Source organism: Typopeltis vanoorti, chromosome 12 (assembly GCF_054136105.1).
Source record: "Typopeltis vanoorti isolate ZY-2024b chromosome 12, IOZ_Tvanoo_1.0, whole genome shotgun sequence".
NCBI lineage: Eukaryota > Metazoa > Arthropoda > Arachnida > Uropygi > Thelyphonidae > Typopeltis > Typopeltis vanoorti.
The window spans coordinates 18,581,269-18,604,391 of record NC_143560.1 but is presented as its reverse complement, the minus strand read 5'-3'; the positions used below and the strand labels follow the sequence as shown (position 1 = coordinate 18,604,391).

General features: G+C 37.8%; 1 protein-coding gene across 1 annotated transcript in view; it reads right to left on the bottom strand.

Moving 5' to 3' along the window:
• Window positions 1–1,101: 1,101 nt before the first annotated feature.
• The window catches only part of LOC150100611 (protein FAN-like), a 477,112-nt gene continuing 455,090 nt past the window's right edge, over window positions 1,102–23,123 (bottom strand). Inside the window, exons 31-33 of the mRNA XM_090401841.1 lie at window positions 9,973–10,075; window positions 1,339–1,448; window positions 1,102–1,199 (exon numbers count right to left, since the gene is read on the bottom strand). Of these exons, the coding sequence (XP_090257967.1) occupies window positions 1,102–1,199; window positions 1,339–1,448; window positions 9,973–10,075 (311 nt within the window). The remainder of the gene's footprint in view (window positions 1,200–1,338; window positions 1,449–9,972; window positions 10,076–23,123) is intronic.

The following is a 23,123-nucleotide window of genomic DNA, read 5'->3' as shown; positions in this document are numbered from 1 at the left end:
TGGTGTGTGTGGAGGGGAGAGGGCTCACATTATTTACAGAATATTATGATCCATAATTCTTCCAAAACATTGCATGTACCAAAAATAATCTCAGATGTTATTTACATTTAAAATAATTTAAGTATTTTTTGCCACATTCATTTTCAATTAAAATATACCATAACTTTCTTCAATGTTAATGCTTTGAAATAAATTTTCAATATGTTAATTTAAATGGGATCACATTATGATAACAAAAGTGATAACAGTTTCACCTCTTGCATTCACCATTCTCTTGCTTTCTCTCGATTAAAATAGATGCAGAAGCACAACAATCATTTCAATAAAATGTAAAAGCATTTTGCGTGTGTTTTTCAGTTATGTTACAATACTTTTACACACACACACACACACACACACACACACACACACACACACACACACACACACACACACACACACACACACACACACACACACACACACACACACACACAAAGGCTCTCATTTTAATGATGATTACAACATAACATTTAAGTTCTACATAAAAGTTATTAAAAGCTGCAACTTTCTATACCAATTCATATACACTTAAACCTTATTAAATATTTTCAAATAAGTCTAATAAATAAAAAATGTGATTATTGCATAAAAACAGTTATAGTCAAAATAAAGTTATAATAAAAGCAAATGAATTACACAGTAGTGAAAATATCAAACAAGAAAGTTACAGCAACCAGGAAACTGTACTTTACATTGCATATTTATAGATTTTAACTTTTATCACAGAAATCTAATTTTCTGACACATTTATTTTCTTTTCTTCCTTTTCTTTTTAATTTAAGAAAACAATGTTTCATAGTAAAAATGCTAAATTATTTGCCATATTCTATGACTTCTCACTGACACAGAGGATTACCACAATTTTTACAATTTCTTTTAACCATGTAATACTCAACATCCTCCCTAGATCAATAAACAAAACAAATTAAAAAAAAATCAAAGATAAACACTATCTTTGTAATAAGATGCATGGTCCCATTACCCTACATTCTTTGCATCACGAAAGTACAATTTATAAACAATAAACAGAGTATTTGCTATTCAAATTAATTCTGGGTCCTAAAGTTCACCAGCACACCAAACCATGACTTTACGATCTTCTCCCCCACTTACTATAAGACTGCCATCACTAGAAACATCTATGCAAGTTACAGGACCTACAAAATAAAGGAGAAAGCAATTGAGAGAGAGAGAGAGAGAGAGAGAGATGGCATCAAAGTAACAATTTAAAAACAATTTGATCACACAGAATTTTAAGTAAATTACGTCTGACACATTGCAAACAATGCAACTTACCAGAATGTGCTTGAAGTGAAGTAACAAGTTGTGCCTTAACTAGATCCCATATCATTATATTACCAGTATAACTACCTGTAATAACTGTAGCTCCATCCCAGCACAAACACCTTAAAAACATTAATAAAACTTATATGGTACATATAAAATATTAAAAAAAAACAAACACAAACATACAAATGCACTGTGTGTGTTCATATGAAAAAAAAAAAACCTGCTTTTTTTAGAAAAAAAAACTGGTTTTATTCGGTTGTTGATAATTACAACGATAATGAATGCTACTAGTTTTTGCCACTACAACTTGTGGCTTCATTTGAAAAAAAAAAAAAAAAATAAATGCAATAAAGGTAAACATAAACTAAAACCTTACAAAAAAAAACTATGCAGGAACCATTAAAATATATACTGACCAAAACCATGTGGAATGCGAGTTGTGGCAGAGTTAGCAATTGTTCAGCACTATGTGCAGAAAGTTGGTCGAAAAGTTGAATTCTGATGTATGAAAAGATCTGATAAGTGATTTCCAAATATCACAGAGGATTAATCCTTGATTCCTAATAAGTGTGCCTTGTGAAAAGATAACTACAGTAGATTCTTTTATGTTGAAAGCAGTTGTATTCAATGTATAGCAAGAACAATGGAACTGTTATTCTACTCAACATTGTGGTATATGTTGAGTAGAATTAAAAGATGAAAAATTAAAACCCATGCTCGAGTTGTCTTCTCAATGTGTTCTTTCTGTCTTATTTCCAAATTTCTTGTCTGACCTATATAAGAGAGGCCACAAGAGCATGGCATATTATAAAAGCCAGGATGTTTGTAGAATGGGTTATGGTCTTTGGTAGCACGATGTAAACATTCTATAGTCAAAATAGGCTTGAAAGCCACCCTGATGTCATGAGCTTTAAGGAGATTAAGTGATCTTGATAGAAAGTCTACCAATGAAAGGGATGGAAACTGAAGTCCTGTTAGTGTATGTTAGAATTTTGCTGAGGAGCAGGATCAGAATAAAGCAATTTAAGAAATGAAGAAAAACTTAATGAATAACTACAAAGTCTAGTCCAAAAACTTGCTTGCAATGGATATTCATAGAAACTTGTAAACAAATTGCTATTCTCTAATCCTGCTCCAGAGCAAAATCCTGACATTCACTAAAGGACTTCAGTTTCCATCCCTTACACTGGTAGACTTTCTATCAAGATAACTTTTAAGTCTCCTTAAAGCTCCCAACATCAGGGTGACTTTCAGATCTCTTTTGACTATACGATGTTTACTTCATGCTCCTAAAGACTACAATCCCTTTTATAAACCATAGGATGTTTGTAGAAGGGATTGTAGTATTTAGGAGCATGAAGTAAATATTGCATAGTCAAAAAAAAAAAAAAAAAAAAAAAAAAGGCTTGAAAGTCAGCCTGATGTCAACCTATGGATACTCTTATATTCAAGGAGTTTTTGAAATAAGACAAAAAGAACACAATGAAGATATCCACAACAGAGAAGACAACTTGGATCTGGCTTTTCATTTTTTCCACACATACACACGCACACCTCAACTTTGAGTGGAATAAGAGCTCCATGCCTTACAGTGAAGACAACTTTACTTTGCAATATAAAAGAATCTATTATGGTCATCTTTTCACAAGGTACACTTAATAGGAATCAAGAATTAATCCTCTGTGAGATTTGGAAATCACTTATTAATATGTCAGACTTCAATTTTTCAGCCAACTGTCTGCAAACAATGCTCAACAATAGCTAACTCATGTCAGGTCCCATGTTTCATGCGGTTTTCAACAGTTTATACTGCAACAGTTCCCACATAGTTTGTTTTAGTTTATTATTATTATTGTCATTTGACCTCCATGGAGTCAGAGACTCATTGTGGGAGGTACACACTATTGCATACAATGCTCATCCAATCATGCCTTAAACTGATTCGATGTATTTACATTCACAACCCACTCAGGAAATGCATTCCATTCACTAACATCTCTCCATGCAAAGAACCTGCTCTTCACTCCTCTGCTAACACCTTCCTTATACAGTTTTCAGTGATGGCCTTGTTATAAAGAGATTTGGATCTCTATTACCATTTGTTATAAAGAGGGGGAATTATTTATTAATGTATTTATTATCAATCCTCATTTGTTATGAGATTTTCTCTATAATGATTATTTCTACTTCCGAGTGTTTTTATTTATATGCACAAAGGTTTAATTCGATTGGCGCAATGACTTTTAACTGTTTCATTCAGAATCCAAAAAATCACTGATTCAAGACCAAATACAAAATATACACTTCAAATAAAATTACACAACTAACTACAAAATTAACTGGATCCAAGGTCTTTTAAAATAAAGTTACACTTTAGAAATCACCCATTCTCTGACTCATTCTATTACTGGTTTATTTAACATATACTTAATCATGTCTACTAGACTAAACACCTTGTTTACACAATAACAAAATGCTCATAGTCAGTTTCTTTGTTAAGGCCTTTTTCAGAAGATATAAGACGCTCTTCTTCTTTTTCCATAGAATCCTTTCTCATCACCCTTATGTAGCACACATTATTCCTCCTGATGCTGAAGCAAGATATTCTGAATTCACCGAAGTATAGGTACTCTTATCTCATGCAGTTCAATTTTTGTACCAGCAAAAAAGGTTTCTTCTACTGCTTTATCTAAGTTGCTAAATTCCGTCTCCTTTTCCAGTAGAAATAACAGATAGATCTGGCGTCCTTAAAACAGATGAAATTTTCAATCAGTGTTTCCTCGAACATTCCTATAGAACGCCAATCGCAATATTTTCTTTTATTTACCAATACTTATTTACAGTATAATAAATTTAGTTTAATCCTTTATCCAAGTGTGTGCAAACAAAGTTTGTGCCTGAAAGTATCTTCAGGACTGGGGTAAAGTGGTACAACAAATAAAAAGGTGGTACACCATTTGACAGCTCCCATAGGAGGAGATGCCCTTGCTAATGCTTCTGCCTTGGTATCTCCACTTGGGCCTGGCTCCCACTGAAGAGACCTCAATAAAGGTCGAAACTAGTCTGGGTAGTGGCCCTTCCCTTAATGCATAAGATTATACATATCCGCAAGGAGATGTGTTTTGCATTATGGGAGATACTGAGATAGGAGTGTTGGTATCTTGCTCCACCTTTGCAAGGAGTCGCCCGGTGTTGTACCACTTTACCCCAGTCCTGAAGATACTTTCAGGTGCAAACTTTGTTTGCACACACTTGGATAAAGGATTAAACTAAATTTATTATAGTCTGACCAAGTGAAAAATAAACTTTCAACTTATTTACAGTCTTAACTCCTCCACTTTAAAGGCTCACAATTCTGTGATTCCTTTTTCAGAATCTTCTATTAATATGCCGCTGACTGTCACATAAAAACTTAATTTCTTAAGAACAAAATTTTGCCGGCCTGCGTTCTTTAACTTCCATTAGCTCTCTCTTGTTTTTCCTCTGTTATTTCAATACCGAACGCTCTCTTGTTGTTTCCCTTACCTCAGTACTGAACGTTCTCTCTGTCAGCTGTCAATCACCCATCAAACTCCTCAGTAAGCATGCACACTCCATGAAAGTGGCAATCAAGAAGTTATGTATAATGGCTGACGTGTCATCTCTGTTAGCGTTATGAGAATGTCTACAAAACACAGTACTTAATAATTTTAAACCACAATAAAATTTCTGAAAGTAACACAACTATCCAAATCCAGTAAGTACATAATTTTTTTTTTGTGCTTCACATTTCATTGTGACAAAATAACATCAATAACGTGCACAATCACAAGTGCCAACAATATGTGTTATGAAACCAAAACTAATAATAATATACTAACATAAACAATTTGTAAAAATATTCAGAATTTTAAATTATAACTATTTTTACAGCCTCTTGTTCTACTCCCCTCTCTCATTCTATGAAAATCTCTGCCATGTCAACCTGATAACAAACCATGACTAGGTTATATATATCTTAATCACCCCTGCCCTTCCTCCTATTCATGAGGATGCAGGGGGGGGGGGGGGATCTGTCCTCATACTCCACATTCCAGAGACCACTGACCACCTTTGTTAATCTTCTCTGGACTCTTTCCAACATATCCTCATCCCCATGAAAACTCAGCAACCAAATCTCTGCACAATAATCCATATGAGGTCTGATCAAGACCTTATAACAATGGTATCACAATATCTCTATTTCTGCATGTCAGGGTCCTTCACATCATTGCCATTATCTGATGTGATGTCTTCACAACTTGTGCAATGTGGCCCCTGAATTTCAGGCCCTTGTCCACCATTACTCCTAGATCTCTCATCTCCTCTACCTCCTTTAAAGGTCCCCCACCCCCCCAAGTGTATACTTTTGTATCCCATGTTGCTTTTCATATTTTCAAAACCTTACACTTTGCAATACTGAACTGATAGTTCCACTCACCTTCCCATTCATGAAATCTATTCAAGTCCTCCTATAAGGCTATAATATCTGCTTTACTCTGCATTGCTCTCCCCAATTTTGCATCATCTGCAAACAGCTGCATATCACTAGTTAAATCCATCCCAATATCATTATGTTTATTATGTTTTATCTATTATGTTTTTAAATTTTAGGTATTACCTTTTATGTTTATTTATGTTTGCCTTTATTTTTGTATTTTTTACCAACCATAAGAAGCCACAAGTTGTAGTTGCCAAAACCAGTAGGTTTCATTGTCTTCATAATTATCCATTTATTAAAGGACTCTGTTCATGGACTACTTTTGTTTATTTTGTACATTAATGATATTAGGGGAGTAGGGTTGCTTAATGATCAAAGTCAAATAGCTGGGAGGAGACCTCCACATTGTCTTTAAGTAATGTGGAATAATGACTGGGATTTCTGACCTAATGTCTAATCCTCAACTCCACATGGTGCACCCCATTCATACATATCTAATGGGTTCTGAATGAATGAGGATGGGCTGGCAATTTGGAACTTAAATGACCAAACTGTACTCACTATTGGCTTAAACAACAAATACTGGCACAACATGATGAGATTTCATGCTGGCTGTGGCACTGCCCTTCTGATTTCATCATGGAACCAAAGTAAACAGTGAAAAGTCAGCAAATGGAAGAAATTCTGACAACATCTAGAAGAAGATGAATAGACCCAACATCAGAAGAACTGGAAAAGTACTGCATGGACATAACTGGCTTTATTAAAACACTTAAGGAATAGAACAACGTAGTTAAGGATATAAATTAAATTAAACTTTAATAAATATTTTCCGATATTTCGGCAACGTCACATTGCCATTTTCTAAAGGAACTTATATAAAAAAGTTACGTGCACGTAGGCACTACAACATAGAAACTGGGAATGAAGAGATGAAGCTATTGTTCTCCTAACAGTCCTGATGGTGCCCTCTAGTGGGCTAAGTAGGTGTTCTTGGCCGTTGGGCTGAAGGTCTGCAGATGTAGGCCTCCCAAATTTGGGGCAGTCGCATACAACCAAATTTGTTGAGGTTTGGAGAATTTCTTAGGGCTGAGGCTGATTCCATAAAGAGTCTTTCAAATTTGTATTTGCTACGGTGTATCACTGTAGCTTTCTTCCACCGTATTCTGTGGCGTGTATCCAGAGCATGGTCCGCAAGCCTAGAATGACTGTATTTGTGAAAACGGATGTAGTCCTTGTGTTCCGAAATTCTGATATTCGCTGTCCTGCCTGTTTGGCCAAAGTAAGACAGTTTACAACTGCAAGGGACCTGGTAAACACCAGGTAGGTCTAGGGGAAGTGGTTGGTCTTTAGTGGAGCGGATAAGGGATGCCAATTTTCTGTAAGGTTTGTAACAGGAGGTCAGGTCATGCTTTTTTAAGATTTTGGTAATCTTTTCCAAGGTGCCTCGGATGTAGGGAATGGTGATGGATTTAGAGTAATCCTTGTTGTGGGGGGGGGGGGGGGGGATCTGTGGTTTGTAGGTTCTAATATTTTTTGGATTTTTTTGGGGGGGTAGCCATTGGCTGAGAAAGTGTTGAGGATGTGATTTAGTTCAGTGTTTAGGGCCAAGTCGTTTGAACAGATTAGTTTAGCCCTGTTGTATAGTGTTTTCACTACTCCATATTGTTGTGAGGGGGGTGGGTGGGATTGTTGGTGAATGTATCTGCCTGTATGGGTGGGTTTTCTGTAAACTGAGAAAACCAAGGATCCATTAGGCTGGCGGGTGACTAGTGTGTCTAGGAAAGGGAGGCTGTTGTTTTCCTCTTTTTCCAGAGTGAATTTGATTCTGGGGTGTTGGTTGTTTAAGTGTGTTAAGAAGGAGAGAAGTGTTTCAGAGCCATGTGGCCAAATAGTGAACACATCATCAACGTAGCGAAGCCATATGGTTGGTTTTTGTGGGGCAGAGGCTAAGGCTTTTTCTTCAAAGGTCTCCATAAAGAAATTGGCCAAGGGTGGGGAGAGTGGTGAACCCATGGCTGTCCCCTCTATTTGTTTGTAGAATTTTCCCTGCCAAACGAAATAGCCTGAGCTCATTGTGAACTGAAATAAGGCTGAGATATCGGGAGAAAATTTAGCTTGGATTAGCTCTAAAGTTTCCTTGAGTGGGACTTTGTAAATAAAGAGGACACATCAAAGCTGACCATTATGTCAGTATGTTGGAGTGTAAGGTTTTCTATGCTGGCTTTGAAATGGGCTGAGTTTTTTATGTGTGATGGTGTGTTGCCAGTATAGTGTGTGAGCTCTTTGGCCAAATGTTTAGCTAATTTGTATGTGGGGGAATCAATGCCATCCACTATGGGACGTAATGGCACATTTTCTTTGTGTATTTTTGGGAGTCTATAAATACGGGGGGGGGGGGTATAGAGTTAAACGGCTTTAATCTGTTGATAACTTCTACAGGCCAAGAAGTGACTCTCTTAAGGAGCCTGTGAAGTTTTCTAATTTGAGAGTTGGTCTCAGCCCTAAGAAATTCTCCAAACCTCAACAAATTTGGTTGTATGCGATTGCCCCAAATTTGGGAGGCCTACATCTGCAGACCTTCAGCCCAACAGCCAAGAACACCTACTTAGCCCGCTTGAGGGCACCATCAGGACTGTTAGGAGAACAATAGCTTCATCTCTTCATTCCCAGTTTCTGTGTTGTAGTGCCTACGTGCACGTAACTTTTTTGTATAAGTTCCTTTAGAAAATGGCAATGTGACGTTGCCGAAATATCGGAAAATATTTATTAAAGTTTAATTTAATTTATATCCTTAACTACGTTGTTCTATTCCTTAAGTGTTTTAATAAGGACATAACTGGCATTACTGAGACAAAGAAGACAAATACAGATGAGATCTTAATAAATAATAAATAGAAATAATAATAGATAAATATGTTATATTCGGACAATAATTATCAAGGAAAGGAAAAACTAGCGATCACATTCAACAGAAAACACAAAGACAAACTTCTTGATTAGATGGCAGTTTCAAGTAGAGTGATGTGAGCAAACTTGAAAAAGGGAAAGAAACAACTTATTTGTGCCTAGGTCCCAGGCACAAATAAGTTGGATCTCCTATAGAAGGATCTCCTATGAAAGAAGTGGAGGAGTTTTTTTGAGTCATTACAGCAAGTAACTGACATAAAGAAAATCGAAAATGTGGTCCTTGTTGGAGATCTAAACAGTAGAGTAAGAAATGAATCCTGCCAGGAATAAGCACTGTTTGGAGAAAATTTTTGGACAAATAGTTGAGAAATCTTGAGAATATACAAGGATTTGTACTTAAATTTTGTAGGTCTAAAAAAGGAATATAACAAGGTGTCCAAAGGAAAGCTTTTCAAACCACTACAGTTATTATGAGGTAAATGGAAGATTATACAGAGCAATATACAGTTTATATTTAAGTTGCAAGTCTGCACTTAGAATTAAAAGAAATACAAGAAGATAGTTTGATAAAATCAATGGTAAGACAAGATGCACTTTATTTCCACTCTTATTCATCATCTATATGTGGATTGCATTATTAAAGAAAATGGCATTAAACTTGATATTAAAACCACAGATTTCTGAGAATTAGGGGAGTGAATAGATATGAAGCTTAGTTCGGCTATCCCTTAATTTAAATAATTTTATGTCGCCGAATTGAAGCCTTTGGCTCTTCATATATTTATTTATTAGTTAGTTCTTTGCTTTATGAAGAAGTTGTACTTCTGAACACATCCAGTGCAAGTCTCCAGGATTCTGTAACTAAATTGCATAATAATAGCTGTAACAAATCTGGCATGAAAATCAGCAGTCAGAAAACCAAAACTATGAAATTAAGTTCCATACAGGTACAATCACAAGGGAATACAGGAATAGTTTTGGTTTTCTGACTGTAGTTATGTTTTACTAACAGGAAGATCTGATAGAGTGAAGTTCTTTTGGAACAACAGATGCTAACAGGATTTTGGCGGGTTCTTTTCATGTTCAGTAGTTTAATGTGACTGTATACGAATAATTATAATAATATAAAAATTCCACATTTAAAATCTCATACCCAGCACTTGGACAAAAAATTTTATAATTAAGAATTCTGTTCTTAATGATAACAGATTTTAATAATAATGACTAGTGAGTTATACTACTTATTTTGAAGAGAAATATAATGCCATTACCTTAATTCTTCCCCTGCATCCTTGCTAAAGAGTTGTGTGCCTGTTGTTACATCCATTACTTTTAAGGTATGGTCTCTGCTACAGGACACCACTTTGCTGCTGTCTATGATTGATTTATTTTTAATTTATTTTTAAATTACAAAAATTATATAGCTCATTTATTACTAAAACATAATAATAATATTGTAGATAAATTATAACAAATTATGTACAAGGATAAGAAATAACAATCACTATTTGAACATTGAATTGCAGAAACATTTTCCTCTGCAATTAATTCGTAAGTGGATGCACTATGGAGTTATCTATTTTCATAAAATGATAATAAATAACATTACTATTTTTAGTAATCTGGATTTTTATACATGAATATTAGAATCATACAAGGTTCACTAACTGAGTTGTTAATTTATTTATCATATAGGTATAGAGCAGGTTTAATTAAAATTAAAAACAATCTTAGAAAACAGAAGAGAATATATAAAATATAAGAGTAAACATTACACAAAATAAGTCATCATTAGTATCATAAATTTATTTCCAAATTCATCAGCCATTCAGCTACCTTTGTTGATATACTAAGCAGCTCACATGGGCTGCCAGGGAAGACTCATAAGCTGCATTTATATATAACGTGGATCACTGTTTGGATTGATGCTCCATAGTCGCAAGCCCAAGTTGAAATGATGCTGAGTGCAAGCATGTTGCACTCCTGCCTTGTCCAGTTTGAAGATAGATAAAGTATTCACCAGACATCATGAGGGAGATCAAAGCCAGATGGCCGACTAATTGGATCTTTTCTAACTTCTTTGCCAAACAGTGTTGACATATTGTTCCACTCTTCTTTCCAAAAATGGAATTTTGGAAACAGGAGTTTCCAAATTAAATAAAATTTGATTGATTAAATCAAATTAAATTTCATCATCATCATCAAATTCCTGCCATGTACCCTCAAGGGGTGTACAGGATATGACAGTACTACATGAAAAAATTACATCATTACTAACTTCCTATCTACAATTTTCCTCTAAATCAGTCTGTTACTTGTCAAGACTCCAACATTATCAGATCTTATATTTCTATCGTCTAAGGCACTTTGTACCGTATCAATCCACCTATATCTTGGTCTTCCTCTGGGTCGTTTTCCTGCCAACCTGGCAGAGAACACTTGTTTTGCTAATCTTTCCTCTCCCATTCTATTTAAGTGACCATACCATCTGAGATTAGCTCTGCTAACGCATTCCTGGATGCTGACAATGTCAAGTTCTTTCCTAATATCCTCGTTTTTAATATGATATTGCCATTGATGCCATCTGTTCACGCCTCTAATCTTTCTCAGGACTCTCATATCTGCGGTCTCTAGTCTTTGGTCAAGTGTTTTACTTCTGACCCAGCTCTCAGATCCATAAGTTAAAATTGGTTTGAACACTGTCTTGTATACAGCTAATTTAGTGTTCCGACTAATTTCTTTCTTATTCCATATGAATTTATTCAATTGACTTCCCACCATACCAGCTTTGCTGATTCTGTTGTCTATTTCTATATTTAGTTTACCATCTTCAGTAAAAATTGTGCCTAAGTAGCTGAAATGTTTTACTTGTTCCACAGGTTCTCCATTCACAACACAGTTGACATTTTCAATGATTCTGCCTATTTTCATTGTCTTTGTCTTTTTATTGCTGACCTTCATACCATATCTATTACAACAGCTATTCAATTTAGTCAGAGAATCTTGCAGACTTGTAGCGGATTTATTTAGAAGTATAACATCATCCGCATAAAGCAGAGAGCTGACATTAACATCTCCAATTTTGATATCAGGTTTAATACCACATTCCTTCATAATGTGATCCATATAGATAATGAATAACAGAGGGGATAATGTACATCCTTGTCTCACACCAGATTTAACATTAAACCATCTTCCTCTACTTCCTTCAATTCTAACTGCTGACTCACAACTCAAATAAAGACTAAGTATCGCTTGATATAATGCCCCATTGACACCATATAACTGCAGCGTATTGAATAGCTTCTCTCTTGGCACCTTGTCATATGCCTTTTCCAAATCGACAAAACTTAAATACAGATCTGTGTTATATTCCCATGCTTTCTCGACTATTTGTCGTAAAGTGAAGATCTGATCCTGACAGCCTCTATTTGGCCTGAATCCAGCTTGTTCTTCACCAAGCTTTTCTTCCACAATTCTTCTCAACCGTTTCTCAAGTATACTTGCATAGATCTTGCCAGGAACACTCAGTAGGGAATTAAATTAAATCAAATTAAATTTAAATGATTAAATCCCAACATCCCTTCTTGCAGTTTTCAAGAAGGGATGTTGGGATCTGAGTTTGGTACGGCCTGCTGCCTCAAGATAGTGTGGATTATAAGTTGTTCATGATTATTGTATATTCTCTCTGAAGGGACTTCTTCCTGTGTAGGTTTTTTTTTTTTTTTTTTTTTTTTTTTTTAATGTTGGGCCCATATACGAGAGGTTGGCTGTCGACCTATAGTACGTTAGTACCGTATATGGATGGTGGGCTGGGAAAGGAGAAACTTGTTTACATTTGATTTAAAAGTCTGTATGCTGTATTCCTTGGGAAATATGTCAGGGGGAAGACTGTTCCACGGTACTGCAGTAGCAGGGATGAAGGAGGAGGAAGAGAAACTTGTTCTGTTGGTTTCAAGGTGTACTGTGAAAGGATGTTGGGTGGCAGCTGTACGTGTTCCAATGGGCTTAGTACAGGGTGGGGGAATTATTGATGCTGTTTCAGATGAACATTTCCCATGGAAATATTTATAGAATATACAAATTACAGACCAAGCATCTATGTGAAAGTGAGGGGAGTGAGTTGGTGAGAGATAGGTCATTTATCAGTCTAACTGTTCTCCTCTGTGTTGAGTCAAACATTTTGAGGGAGGCTTTTAGGAGCCCCACTCCAAATGTGAGAGCAGTATTCGATAGCTGGGTAGATTTGTGATTTGTATGATGTTAACAGCTGTTTAGAGATGAAGTAGCATCTTGAGCGAAAGAGAAAACCTAGTTTTTTGGAAGCTGAGGATGCAATGGTTGTGATGTGTTTATGCCAGGAGAGGCTTGATGTCATGGTAAATCCAAGAAGAGAAATCTCATCTTGTCTGGCAATTTGAGTGTTATCAAAAACAATGCTTCGGGAAAATGGTTCTTTTTTTGTGAGAAATAAGACAGAATTGGGTTTTACTAGCGTTGAAGTTGACGAGGTCATCTCAGCCCCATTGGAGGATGGCTTGGAGGTCTGAATTAAGGGCAGTGGTGGCTGATGTTTTGTGGGTTGAAGTGAATTGTGTAGCGTAGGGTTTGTCATCAAATGAAAGGGAGGAGTGTAATGCGTTGTCATCTGCAAAACTGTGTATTGGGTTAGAGGTCAACTGAAGTAGGTCATTGATATATAGAAGGAAGAGGGTCAGTGAGAGAACTGAACCTTGTGGGACCCGAGGATTAGTTGGGTGGTGAGAGGATAGGGAGCTGTCTACCATCACACATAAGTGTCCACACAGGAAGCTGGCAATCCATCTGCAGAAGTCCTGAGACAGTCCAAATGATGAGAGTTTGCTTAATAAGCCTTTGTGCCAGACTCAGTCAAAGGCTTTAGAGATATCAAGTGTAACTACTTGGGATTCGCCGAATTTCTCCATGGCATTTATCCAGCGATGGGTGATGTATGAAAGTAGATCTCCTGTTGATTGGCTTGACGGAATCCATACTGGTGGTGGCTTAATAGCTGGGTACCTTCAAGGTTCATGGTTTTCTCGATCACTTTAGATAGCACTGAAGTGAGTGAGATTGGGAGGTAGTTAGATGGCAGTGCTTTGTCACCCTTTTTAGGAATGGGTTGAATATAGGCCAGTTTCCAGGCTTTGGGATATATACTAGTGTTGTAAGAGACTGTGTACAGATGGCATAGGATAGGAGTTAGTTCTGGTGCACAGACCTTCAGGACAATTGGAGGAATGCTGTCAGGGCTAGGAGACTTTTTTTGTGTCTAATTTAGACAACAGGTTTATGATATGTTTTTTGGCAAAAGGATACAGGAGGCATTGTATGTTGGGCAGTTGGAATGACTGGAGGGCATTTGCCATTGTCAGTTATGTGTGCATTGGAGACAAAGTGTGAAGCCAGGAGGTTAGCTTTTTCTTTGGGTGATGTTGCAATTGAGCCATCTGGGTATGATAGAAGATGGGAATAGTGTAGAGCAAAAGTTAGGGCCAATTGCCTTGGCAAGAGAACAAAAGGCATGGTTGCCATTTGGATAGGTTGCAAGCTTCCTGCTTTTTGCCTGTGCAAATTCTGTTTTAGAAGCATTGATAATTTTCTTGCATCTGTTTTGGGCTTCAGTATAGGCATTGAAGGAGGGTGGAGTTCTTGATTTGAGCCAGTTGTGGTATGCCCGATTTTTCATTTGTACAGCCTTGGAACATCTTTTGGAGAACCAGAGTTTAGTTAGGGGACAGCAGTTCTGAATAGTGTGGGGAATGTGATACGTTTGATGAATATGTTTGGACTGTAAGACAGGAAACAATAGTCCAACCATGGGAATGAAGCATAGTAATCTCGGAGACTGTCCCATTTGGCACTGTTAGGATGCAAAACTATTCCTGTGTGGGAGTGACTGTGTAAGCGTTGTTGCATGGGGGGAAGAGATGAGCACTAGGTTGTGGTCAGAATTACCCAGGGAGCTCACTACATTCACTGCATATTTGGAGGTCATTATTAAGGAAGAGGTCTAGGGTATTTGGGGAGTGGTTTGGGTTATCTCGTATTCTGGTTTTTGAACAATTTGTGTAAGGTTGATAGTGATGGCAAATGGTTCAGCATCTCTGCCTGCAGGATCTGTATAACTGCAAGAGGAAAGCCAAATGGTGTTATGGAGATTAAAATCACCCAGGAGGATGATTTCTCTGTTGGCAGGGTATGTCAGAGCAGATATATGCACAAATGCCACCCTTGGATTGAAAGGAGTTAAATAGTGTGTAGTTAGGAAGATTGAGATGAATAGTGCTGGGGGATGGTGAGATTTGAGTTTCTGTTAAAAAGATAGGTGGGTTTGGTGGACTGCAGATGGTATTGGATGCTATCAAGGTTGGAATTGAGGACACGGATGTTAGTGAAGTGGATATGCAAGATTCTGCGAGGCATGGAGTTGACTGCAAGGGTCTTGCACGTTTCCTATGCAGTGCCTGCATACTGGTGTCCTTGGTAGCTACTAGTGGCCTCATTTGGTTTTTGCACTAGTTTGGTTTGTTTGTAGTCTATCATCCAACTGCTGTCTCCATTTTGTCATTTTTCTTCTAGTTGCCTTCGGAGTTGGTGTCTTTGTTCTCTCTGGGTAAAGGCTAAATCAGGTCGAACACATAAGCGTGTAGAGGCTTAAGTGCTGTGAGGACATCATGTTTGTGTCTTAATGGATTTTTTACAACACTCAAAAAGAATTAAAATAGAATTTAATACTTCCTATATTTCGTCCTAGTCACTAGGACATCTACAGGGATTACAAAAACAATTAATGTAACATGCACACAAAAACTTACAATACTAAGCCCAACCACGTGGGTGACACTAAAGTCCTGTCTAGGTGGAGCGCCCTCTAAGGGCGGTAGGTAGTAGGTGGCCTGGAATGTAAGGTGGGACTTCTGGTGATGAGTGTTTCCCAAATTTTCGGAAGCTTAATGCAACCGTATTTATTGAGATTTGGTTGGTTTTTGAGAGCTGCTGCTGCTGCTTCTAAGAAAAGTCTCTCTTTCTTGAATTTGCTGTGGTGGAGCATGGTGGTTTTCTTCCATGATACCCTGTGGGTGGAGTCCAAAACATGGTCAGCCAAGCCTGAATGGCCATAGTTGTGTTTGAAGATGTAAGACTTGTGTTCCTCTAGATGGATGGATGCTGATCTGCCTGTCTGTCCAAAGTACGCCAGCTTACAGGAACAGGGTACTTTGTAAACTCCAGGCAGAGAGAGAGAGAGGAGGGAGCTGATCTTTCATAGAACGGATAAGGGTAGCAAGTTTGCGGTGGGGCTTATATGCTGTGTGTAGGTTGTACTGTTTTAGTATCTCGGCTATTTTTTCCGATGTGCCACGAATGTAGGGTATGGTGATGGCATTTTTAAAATCTTGTTGACGAGAAGGACGGGGAATGGGGGAGGAGTTCATTATTTTTTTGATACTGTGATCGCTGTAGCCATTGGAGAGGAAAGTGCTGTGTATGTGGTTAAGCTCAGTAGTGAGGGCGGTTCCACTGGAACAAAGATTGTGGGCTCTCTTGGTAAGAGTTTTAATAATGCCATATTGTTGAGAGGGGTGGTGGGAGAGTTTGTGAATGTATCTGCCTGTGTGTGTGTGTGTGGGTTTTCTGTATACGGTGAAGGTAAGTATATCATTAGGCAGGCATGTGACTAAGGTGTCTAGGAAGGGTAAACAATTGTTCTTTTCCTTTTCCATAGTGAACTGGATTCTTGGATGTAGACTATTGAGATGACTGAGGAAGGAGTCTAACGTGTCTGGGCCATGAGGCCAAATAGAGAACACATCATCTACATATCTTAGCCAGATAGAAGGTTTGAGTGGGGCTGAGTCTATGGCTCGTTTTTCGAAATCTTCCATATAGAAATTGACAAGGGGGGTGAGAGGGGGGGGAACCCATGGCAGTTCCCTCTATCTGCTTGTAGATTTTGTTGTTCCAAGAGAAATACCCAGAGTTAATGGCAAAGGAAAAGAGATCTAGGATGTCAGGGGGAAAAACGTTTTCTAAGAGAGATAAGGTGTCAATTAAGGGAATATTGGTAAACAAAGAGGAGATATCAAAGCTTACCAATATGTCTGTCTTATTCAAGGTTAAATTTTCTGTGAGGGCTTTAAAGTGGGTCGAGTTTTTTATATAGGAAGGGGACCTTCCGGTGAGGGGGATCAGAGAGTTGGCCAGCTGTTTAAATAGTCTATAGCAAGGTGCATCGGTGGCATCTACTATAGGCCTGAGTGGGGAATTGGGTTTGTTGATTTTTGGTAAACCGTATATTCGGGGGGGGGGGACGGGAGCGGAAAGGTTTAATTTTTTCGTGACGTCAGGGGGCCAGGAAGATACTTTTTTGAGTAAAATTTTTAGTTTCCTAACTTGTGTTTTTGTGGGGTCGTGTTCTAGCGGGATGTAGGTAGCACGATTGCGGAGGATAATGTTCATTTTACGATTGTATTCGCTGGTATTAAGAACGACTGTGGCATTACCTTTATCCGCTCTGGTGATGACGATACTTTTTTCTTTAGGTAGTTTCAGGAGAGCCGTGCGTTGGGCATATGATAAATTACTTTTTGGCGGCGAAGAATGCGCAAGGATGTTGGCTACGTCAAGTCTGATGTTGTTAGCTATCTCCGACGGTAAGCGACGATTCCACGTTCGATGTTCACCATTACGTCAAGCACCGGCACTTCCGAAGGAAGTGCCGGTGCTTGACGTAATGGTGAACATTGAACTGACGTAATGGTAAACATCATACTCATCTATAAAAAGGGAAATAAAAGTGGATTTAGTCCACGCGGTTAGCCTAGTGGCTTTGCGCTTCACAACCATATGCCTGGGGAAGGAGTGTCCTAGGTTCGATTCCTGTCGGTGACGTGAGGAGTTGAAGGATCTTCCTCAGCCATAGCCAAGTTAGCCAGTCTTGGGCGTGGACAGCAGGGTTTTTTCCCCAATTTATTCTGGGGTTTTTCATCCCACAAAAGCAGGCAAACTGGCCTTGAGAACTTAACACTACAGGCCATAGGATATACTGGGGCATAGGGCTGACCACCTTATCCTGTAAACGGATTGAGGTCTGATGATCAATGGACCCTCGACACCGCAAGGTAAAAGAGGGTATAAAGAAGATGAGATGAGAAAGTGGATTTAAAAATTACAGATACATTTCTCTAGTGAGTGGTCTGGGTAAGATTTATGCAAATTTAATTGTAAAGAGGTTAAGAAACTTTGGTAAAGGAAGGAGTTCAGGATCAGATTTTTACTTTAAGACAAGCAGTAAAGAAATTATACAAATATAACAAGGCTCTATATTTAAATTTTGTAGAATTGGAAAAGACATGACTAGGTGAAAAAAAAATGCCTAAAATTATAAGGTGTAAAAAAGGACATTATATTACACTGAATACATAGACTATACTTAAACTATAAATCAACTATAATAAATTTAGTTTAATCCTTTATCCAAGTGTGTGCAAACAAAGTTTGCACCTGAAAGTATCTTCAGGACTGGGGTAAAGTGGTACAACACCGGGCGACTCCTTGCAAAGGTGGAACAAGCTACCAACAGGCTCCCACTGAAGAGACCTCAATAAAGGTCGAAACTAGTCTGGGTAGTGGCCCTTCGCTTAATGCATAACATGATACATATCTGCAAGGAGATGTGTTGTGCATTATGGGAGATACTGAGATAGGAGTGTTGGTAGCTTGCTCCACCTTTGCAAGGAGTCGCCTGGTGTTGTACCACTTTACCCAAGTCCTGAAGATACTTTCAGGTGCAAACGTTGTTTGCACACACTTGGATAAAGGATTAAACTAAATTTATTATAGCCTGACCAAGCGAAAAATAAACTTTCAACATCTTTCTCTAAATCCAGAGTAATTTAATAAAAAGGTGGCACACAGTTTGGCAGCTCCTATAGGAGGAGATGACCATGCTAATGCTTCTGCCTTGGTATCTCCACTTGGGCCTGGCTCCCACCGAAGAGACCTCAATAAAAGTCGAAACTAGTCTGGGTAGTGGCCCTTCCCTTAATGCATAACATTATACATATCTGCAAGGAGATTAGTGCATTATGGGAGATACTGAGATAGGAGTGTTGGTTGCTTGCTCCACCTTTGCAAGGAGTCGCCCAGTGTTGTACCACTTTACCCCAGTCCTGAAGATACCTTCAGGCGCAAACTTTGTTTGCTTATACTTGGATAGAGGATTAAACTAAATTTATTATAGTCTGACCAAGTGAAAAATAACCTTTCAACAATATAAATCAACTGTTAAAACTAAAGGAGGTACAGGAAGATAGTTTGATATAAAATGAGACACACAATAAGGGTGTGCACTATCTCCACTTATTCATCATCTCCATGGATAACATCATGAAAGAAAGTGGCATTAAACCTAATATCAGAGTTGGAAAGATTAAACTTGGCTCTTTAGTTTTGCACTGTGAGTTTCTTTGTGAAAGCTGAGCATGATGGCAGTGAACTTCTTATTTTCAGCATTGATAGAGTTGAGTGTCATTGTTGCAATGAGGCTGCAGAGTTTGTTGGCATTATCAGCAAAGGGTTCAATTTACAATGAGCCATTTGATCGCTGAGCAGTTCAAGCTTGGTTTAGAGTGTTTTAAATTTGCAAAAGAGAGTCTCATTAATACTGATGATGTGCTTCTTTAGGCTGTTGATGTAGTTTCTCAATTTCAGGAGTTGCCTCCCATCATTGATGGGAGGCATAATGTATAGAAGAAAGGCTGGTCCAGGTTGGCAAGGTGGTTATGTGTCAATTTATCTACATTTGCATACCAGGCGTCAACATGTTACTCTTATTAATGGTTATCACAACCTTTTTTTTTATTTGTGTCAATACAGTCTAGTCTGTAACTGTGGCACTTTGTATCGATATTAGTTCTATCAGTGTTTGAATGTGCTGTGACATATTCTGTTGTTGTTGTTGGGCTTTGTTGTCATCTCTGTTTTGTGTAATAAGCATGATGGCTTATCCATTTTGACCATGACCATATTGCATGTGGTCAATCTTAAGTATGTGCAATCTGTAAAGTATTTACAGATTGCACAGGAATAATGAAATCTTTAGAATTCTGCCTGTGATTTTGTTTGGTGGAGATTTTGGAGGGCAAATATTTTGGAAAGTGAAAATATAGGAGCACAAGTTATTGTGAATAGTGCATCCTGTTAGTAAACAAGATATTTACTAACAGGATGCACTACAGGAAGATGGGGATTGGGCACTTGAGCAGATTCTGTGCAGTTTTCTGCAGGTAAATATTTATATCTGTTTTGGCATGCACTCCCAAGTTAGTCTGTTTTGTGGGAAAGGACAACACTGCTAGTTCTATATGAAATCAGGTAGCTCATTGTTTGTTGAAAAGTCTATACAGAAATTCCTCATGTCGTTGTTGCTATGGTGGCCCTGTTCCTGTGATATACAATAATTGTGAATAAAATATAGAGTAAGTACATTAACATAAAAAAAAAAAAAACACTGCTATGTTTCTAATAAGCATTTCTCTTTGTGTGCATGTGAACATGACAGCTAGCATAGAGTAATGTCTTGAAATTTTTTGCTGTTGTGTGTGTGTTTATGTGCAGCAGGAGACCTGCAACCTTGGCCAGAACAAGAGCTGAAGTAAATGCTTTAGAGAAGAACTTGAGAGACTTGGAGACAACAAAATGCTCGTGTTAGATCCTTGTCCACATTCTACATTTTTCACAGCTTTAACATGCTTACTGAAGTACTATTTAAGTGGAGCAATTTTTTATTACTTTAAATACAAGAATAGTCTTTCTTGAACCTAAAAATTTTAAATAAATTATTGGGCATTCAGCCATCCAAGAATAAGAAATTTGAGTATTAATGAAGTTATTAATTTATTAGTACATTGAAATTCAAAACATGCTGATCACAGTATCTATTGTCTGAAATTTAATGCACATTTTTCAAAACAGCAATCCACTGGATTGCTGTTTTGAAAAATAAAGTGTATGAATCACCTTTAATCTTCAAAACAGCAATCTAGTGGAATTATAATATTGAAGGGTTTGATCAATGCTGTATATATATTTAAGGCATTCAAATTTCACTAATGTGTTCCACAATTCATTTAAGAGGAGAAAACAACAACAACCACAAAAACATTATTGTATAGGTTATTAACTGGAAATTCCTTTCTTTTATTAAATTTTACTACATAATATGGAGTCTACTATTAGACAGTCACTTGTTTTTGCTTCACATTACCTTCTCTCTCACTTCACGGCTTTATTTTTTTCCTTTCTTTTTTGTGGCTCCCATTCATGGAAGGTTTTTGTAAACCTACAGTACATTTGTACAGTGGATGGGCTAGGGATTTTTTTTTCCTGTTTTTATTAATGCTTCCAAAACTGAGTTCGAAAGATCAAAAAGCAGGAAACTAGCAGCCTGTCCAAACAGCAGCTGAGTCTTTTGGTCTCTCGCCAAAGCAACTGGCCGTAACTTTTGCCCAACACTATTCCCACCCTTATCATACCCCAGATGGTTCTATTGCATCATCACCCACAGAAAAAGCCAATCTTCTGGCTTCACGCTTTGCTTCCAATGCATGCATAACTGATGATGGTAAATGCCCCCCAACCATTTCAGACACCCAACATACAATGCCCCCCCCCCTATATCTTTTTGGCAGGATGAGATCAGAAAAATACTGTCCAAAGTAGACACAAAAAAGTATTCTAGCCCTGATGGCATTCCCCAATTGTCCTGAAAGTTTGCACACCAGAACTGACTCCTATCCTATGCCACCTATATATACTCTCTTACTCCACTGGAATCTATCCCACAAACTGGAAATTGGCCTATATTCAGCCTATTCCGAAGAATGGGTGACAAGTTACTGCCATCCAACTACTGCCCTATCTCGCTTACCTCAGTCCTGTCTAAAGTAATGGAAAAAATCATCAATTCCCAACTCCTACACTACTTTGAACACAACCACCTAATAAATGACTGCCAGCATGGATTCTGTTGCTGCCGATCAACAGGAGATCTGTGCACATATGTCACCCATCTCTGGACAAATGCAATGGAGAAGTTCGGCAAATCTCAAGTGGTTACACTTGATATCTGAAAAAACTTTGACCGGGTTACTAAGCAAACTACCATCATTCAGTGTGACCCAGGACTTCTGCAGTTGGATTGCCAGCTTTCCGTCTGGACGTACACTGTGTGATGGTGGATGGCTCCCTATCCTCTCACTAACCCTCTTCTTACTATATATCAATGACCTACTTCAGTTGACCTTCAACCCAATACACAGTTTTGCAGATGACAGCACACCACACTCCTCACTTTCATTTGATAAACCTTACCCTACACAACTCACCTCAACCTACAGAACATCAACCACCACCACTACCCTCAATTCCGATCTCCATGCCATCCTACGTTGAGGTTCGGATAACCTCATCAATTTCAATGCTAATAAAACCCAGTCCTGCCCTATTTCCCATAAAAAAGAACCATTATTTTCCGAGTATTATCCTTTTGGACAATACCCAAATTTCCAGACAGTTTGAGATCTCTCTCTCTCTCTCTCTCTCTCTTCTTGGAATTACCCTCACATCAAACCTCTCCTGGCATAAACACATCACAACCATTGCATCCCCAGCTTAAAAAAAAACTAGGATTTCTTTTTCACTCAAGATGTTACTTCACCCCTGAATGGTTGCATGTTGTTAACATTATAAAAATCACAAATCCACCCCTATTGAATACTGCTCCCATATATATGGGGTGGGGTCCCTAAAAGCTCTCTCAAAATGCTTGACTCAATACAGAGGAGAGTAATTAGACTTATTAATGACTCATCTCTTACCAACTCTCTCCCATCACTTTTGCACAGACGTTTGGTTTCTGCAATATGTATATTCTACAAATATTTCCATGGGACATGCTCATCTGAAATAGCATCAATCATTCCTCCACTCAGTATTAAGCTTTGGAAGTCGTGCAGCCACAACATAAAAAAAAAAATACCCTCAAGGGGTGTACAGGATAGTACTCTAGTTTTTGGTCAAATGTTTTATTACTAACCCAGCTCTAAGATCCATATTACTAACTTCCTATCAACAATTTTCTTCCAAATCAATCTGTTATCTGTCAAGACAACTTTATCAGATCTTATATTTCTGTCTTCTAAGGCACTTTTTATTGTATCAATCTACCTATATCTTGGTCTTCCTCAGGGCCTTTTTCCTGCCAATCTGGCAGAGAACACTTGTTTTGCTAATCTTCCCTCTCCCATTCTGTTTAAGTGACCATACTATCTGAGATTACCTCTGTAAATACATTCCTGGATGCTAACAATGTCAAGTTCTTTCTTAATATCCTCGTTTT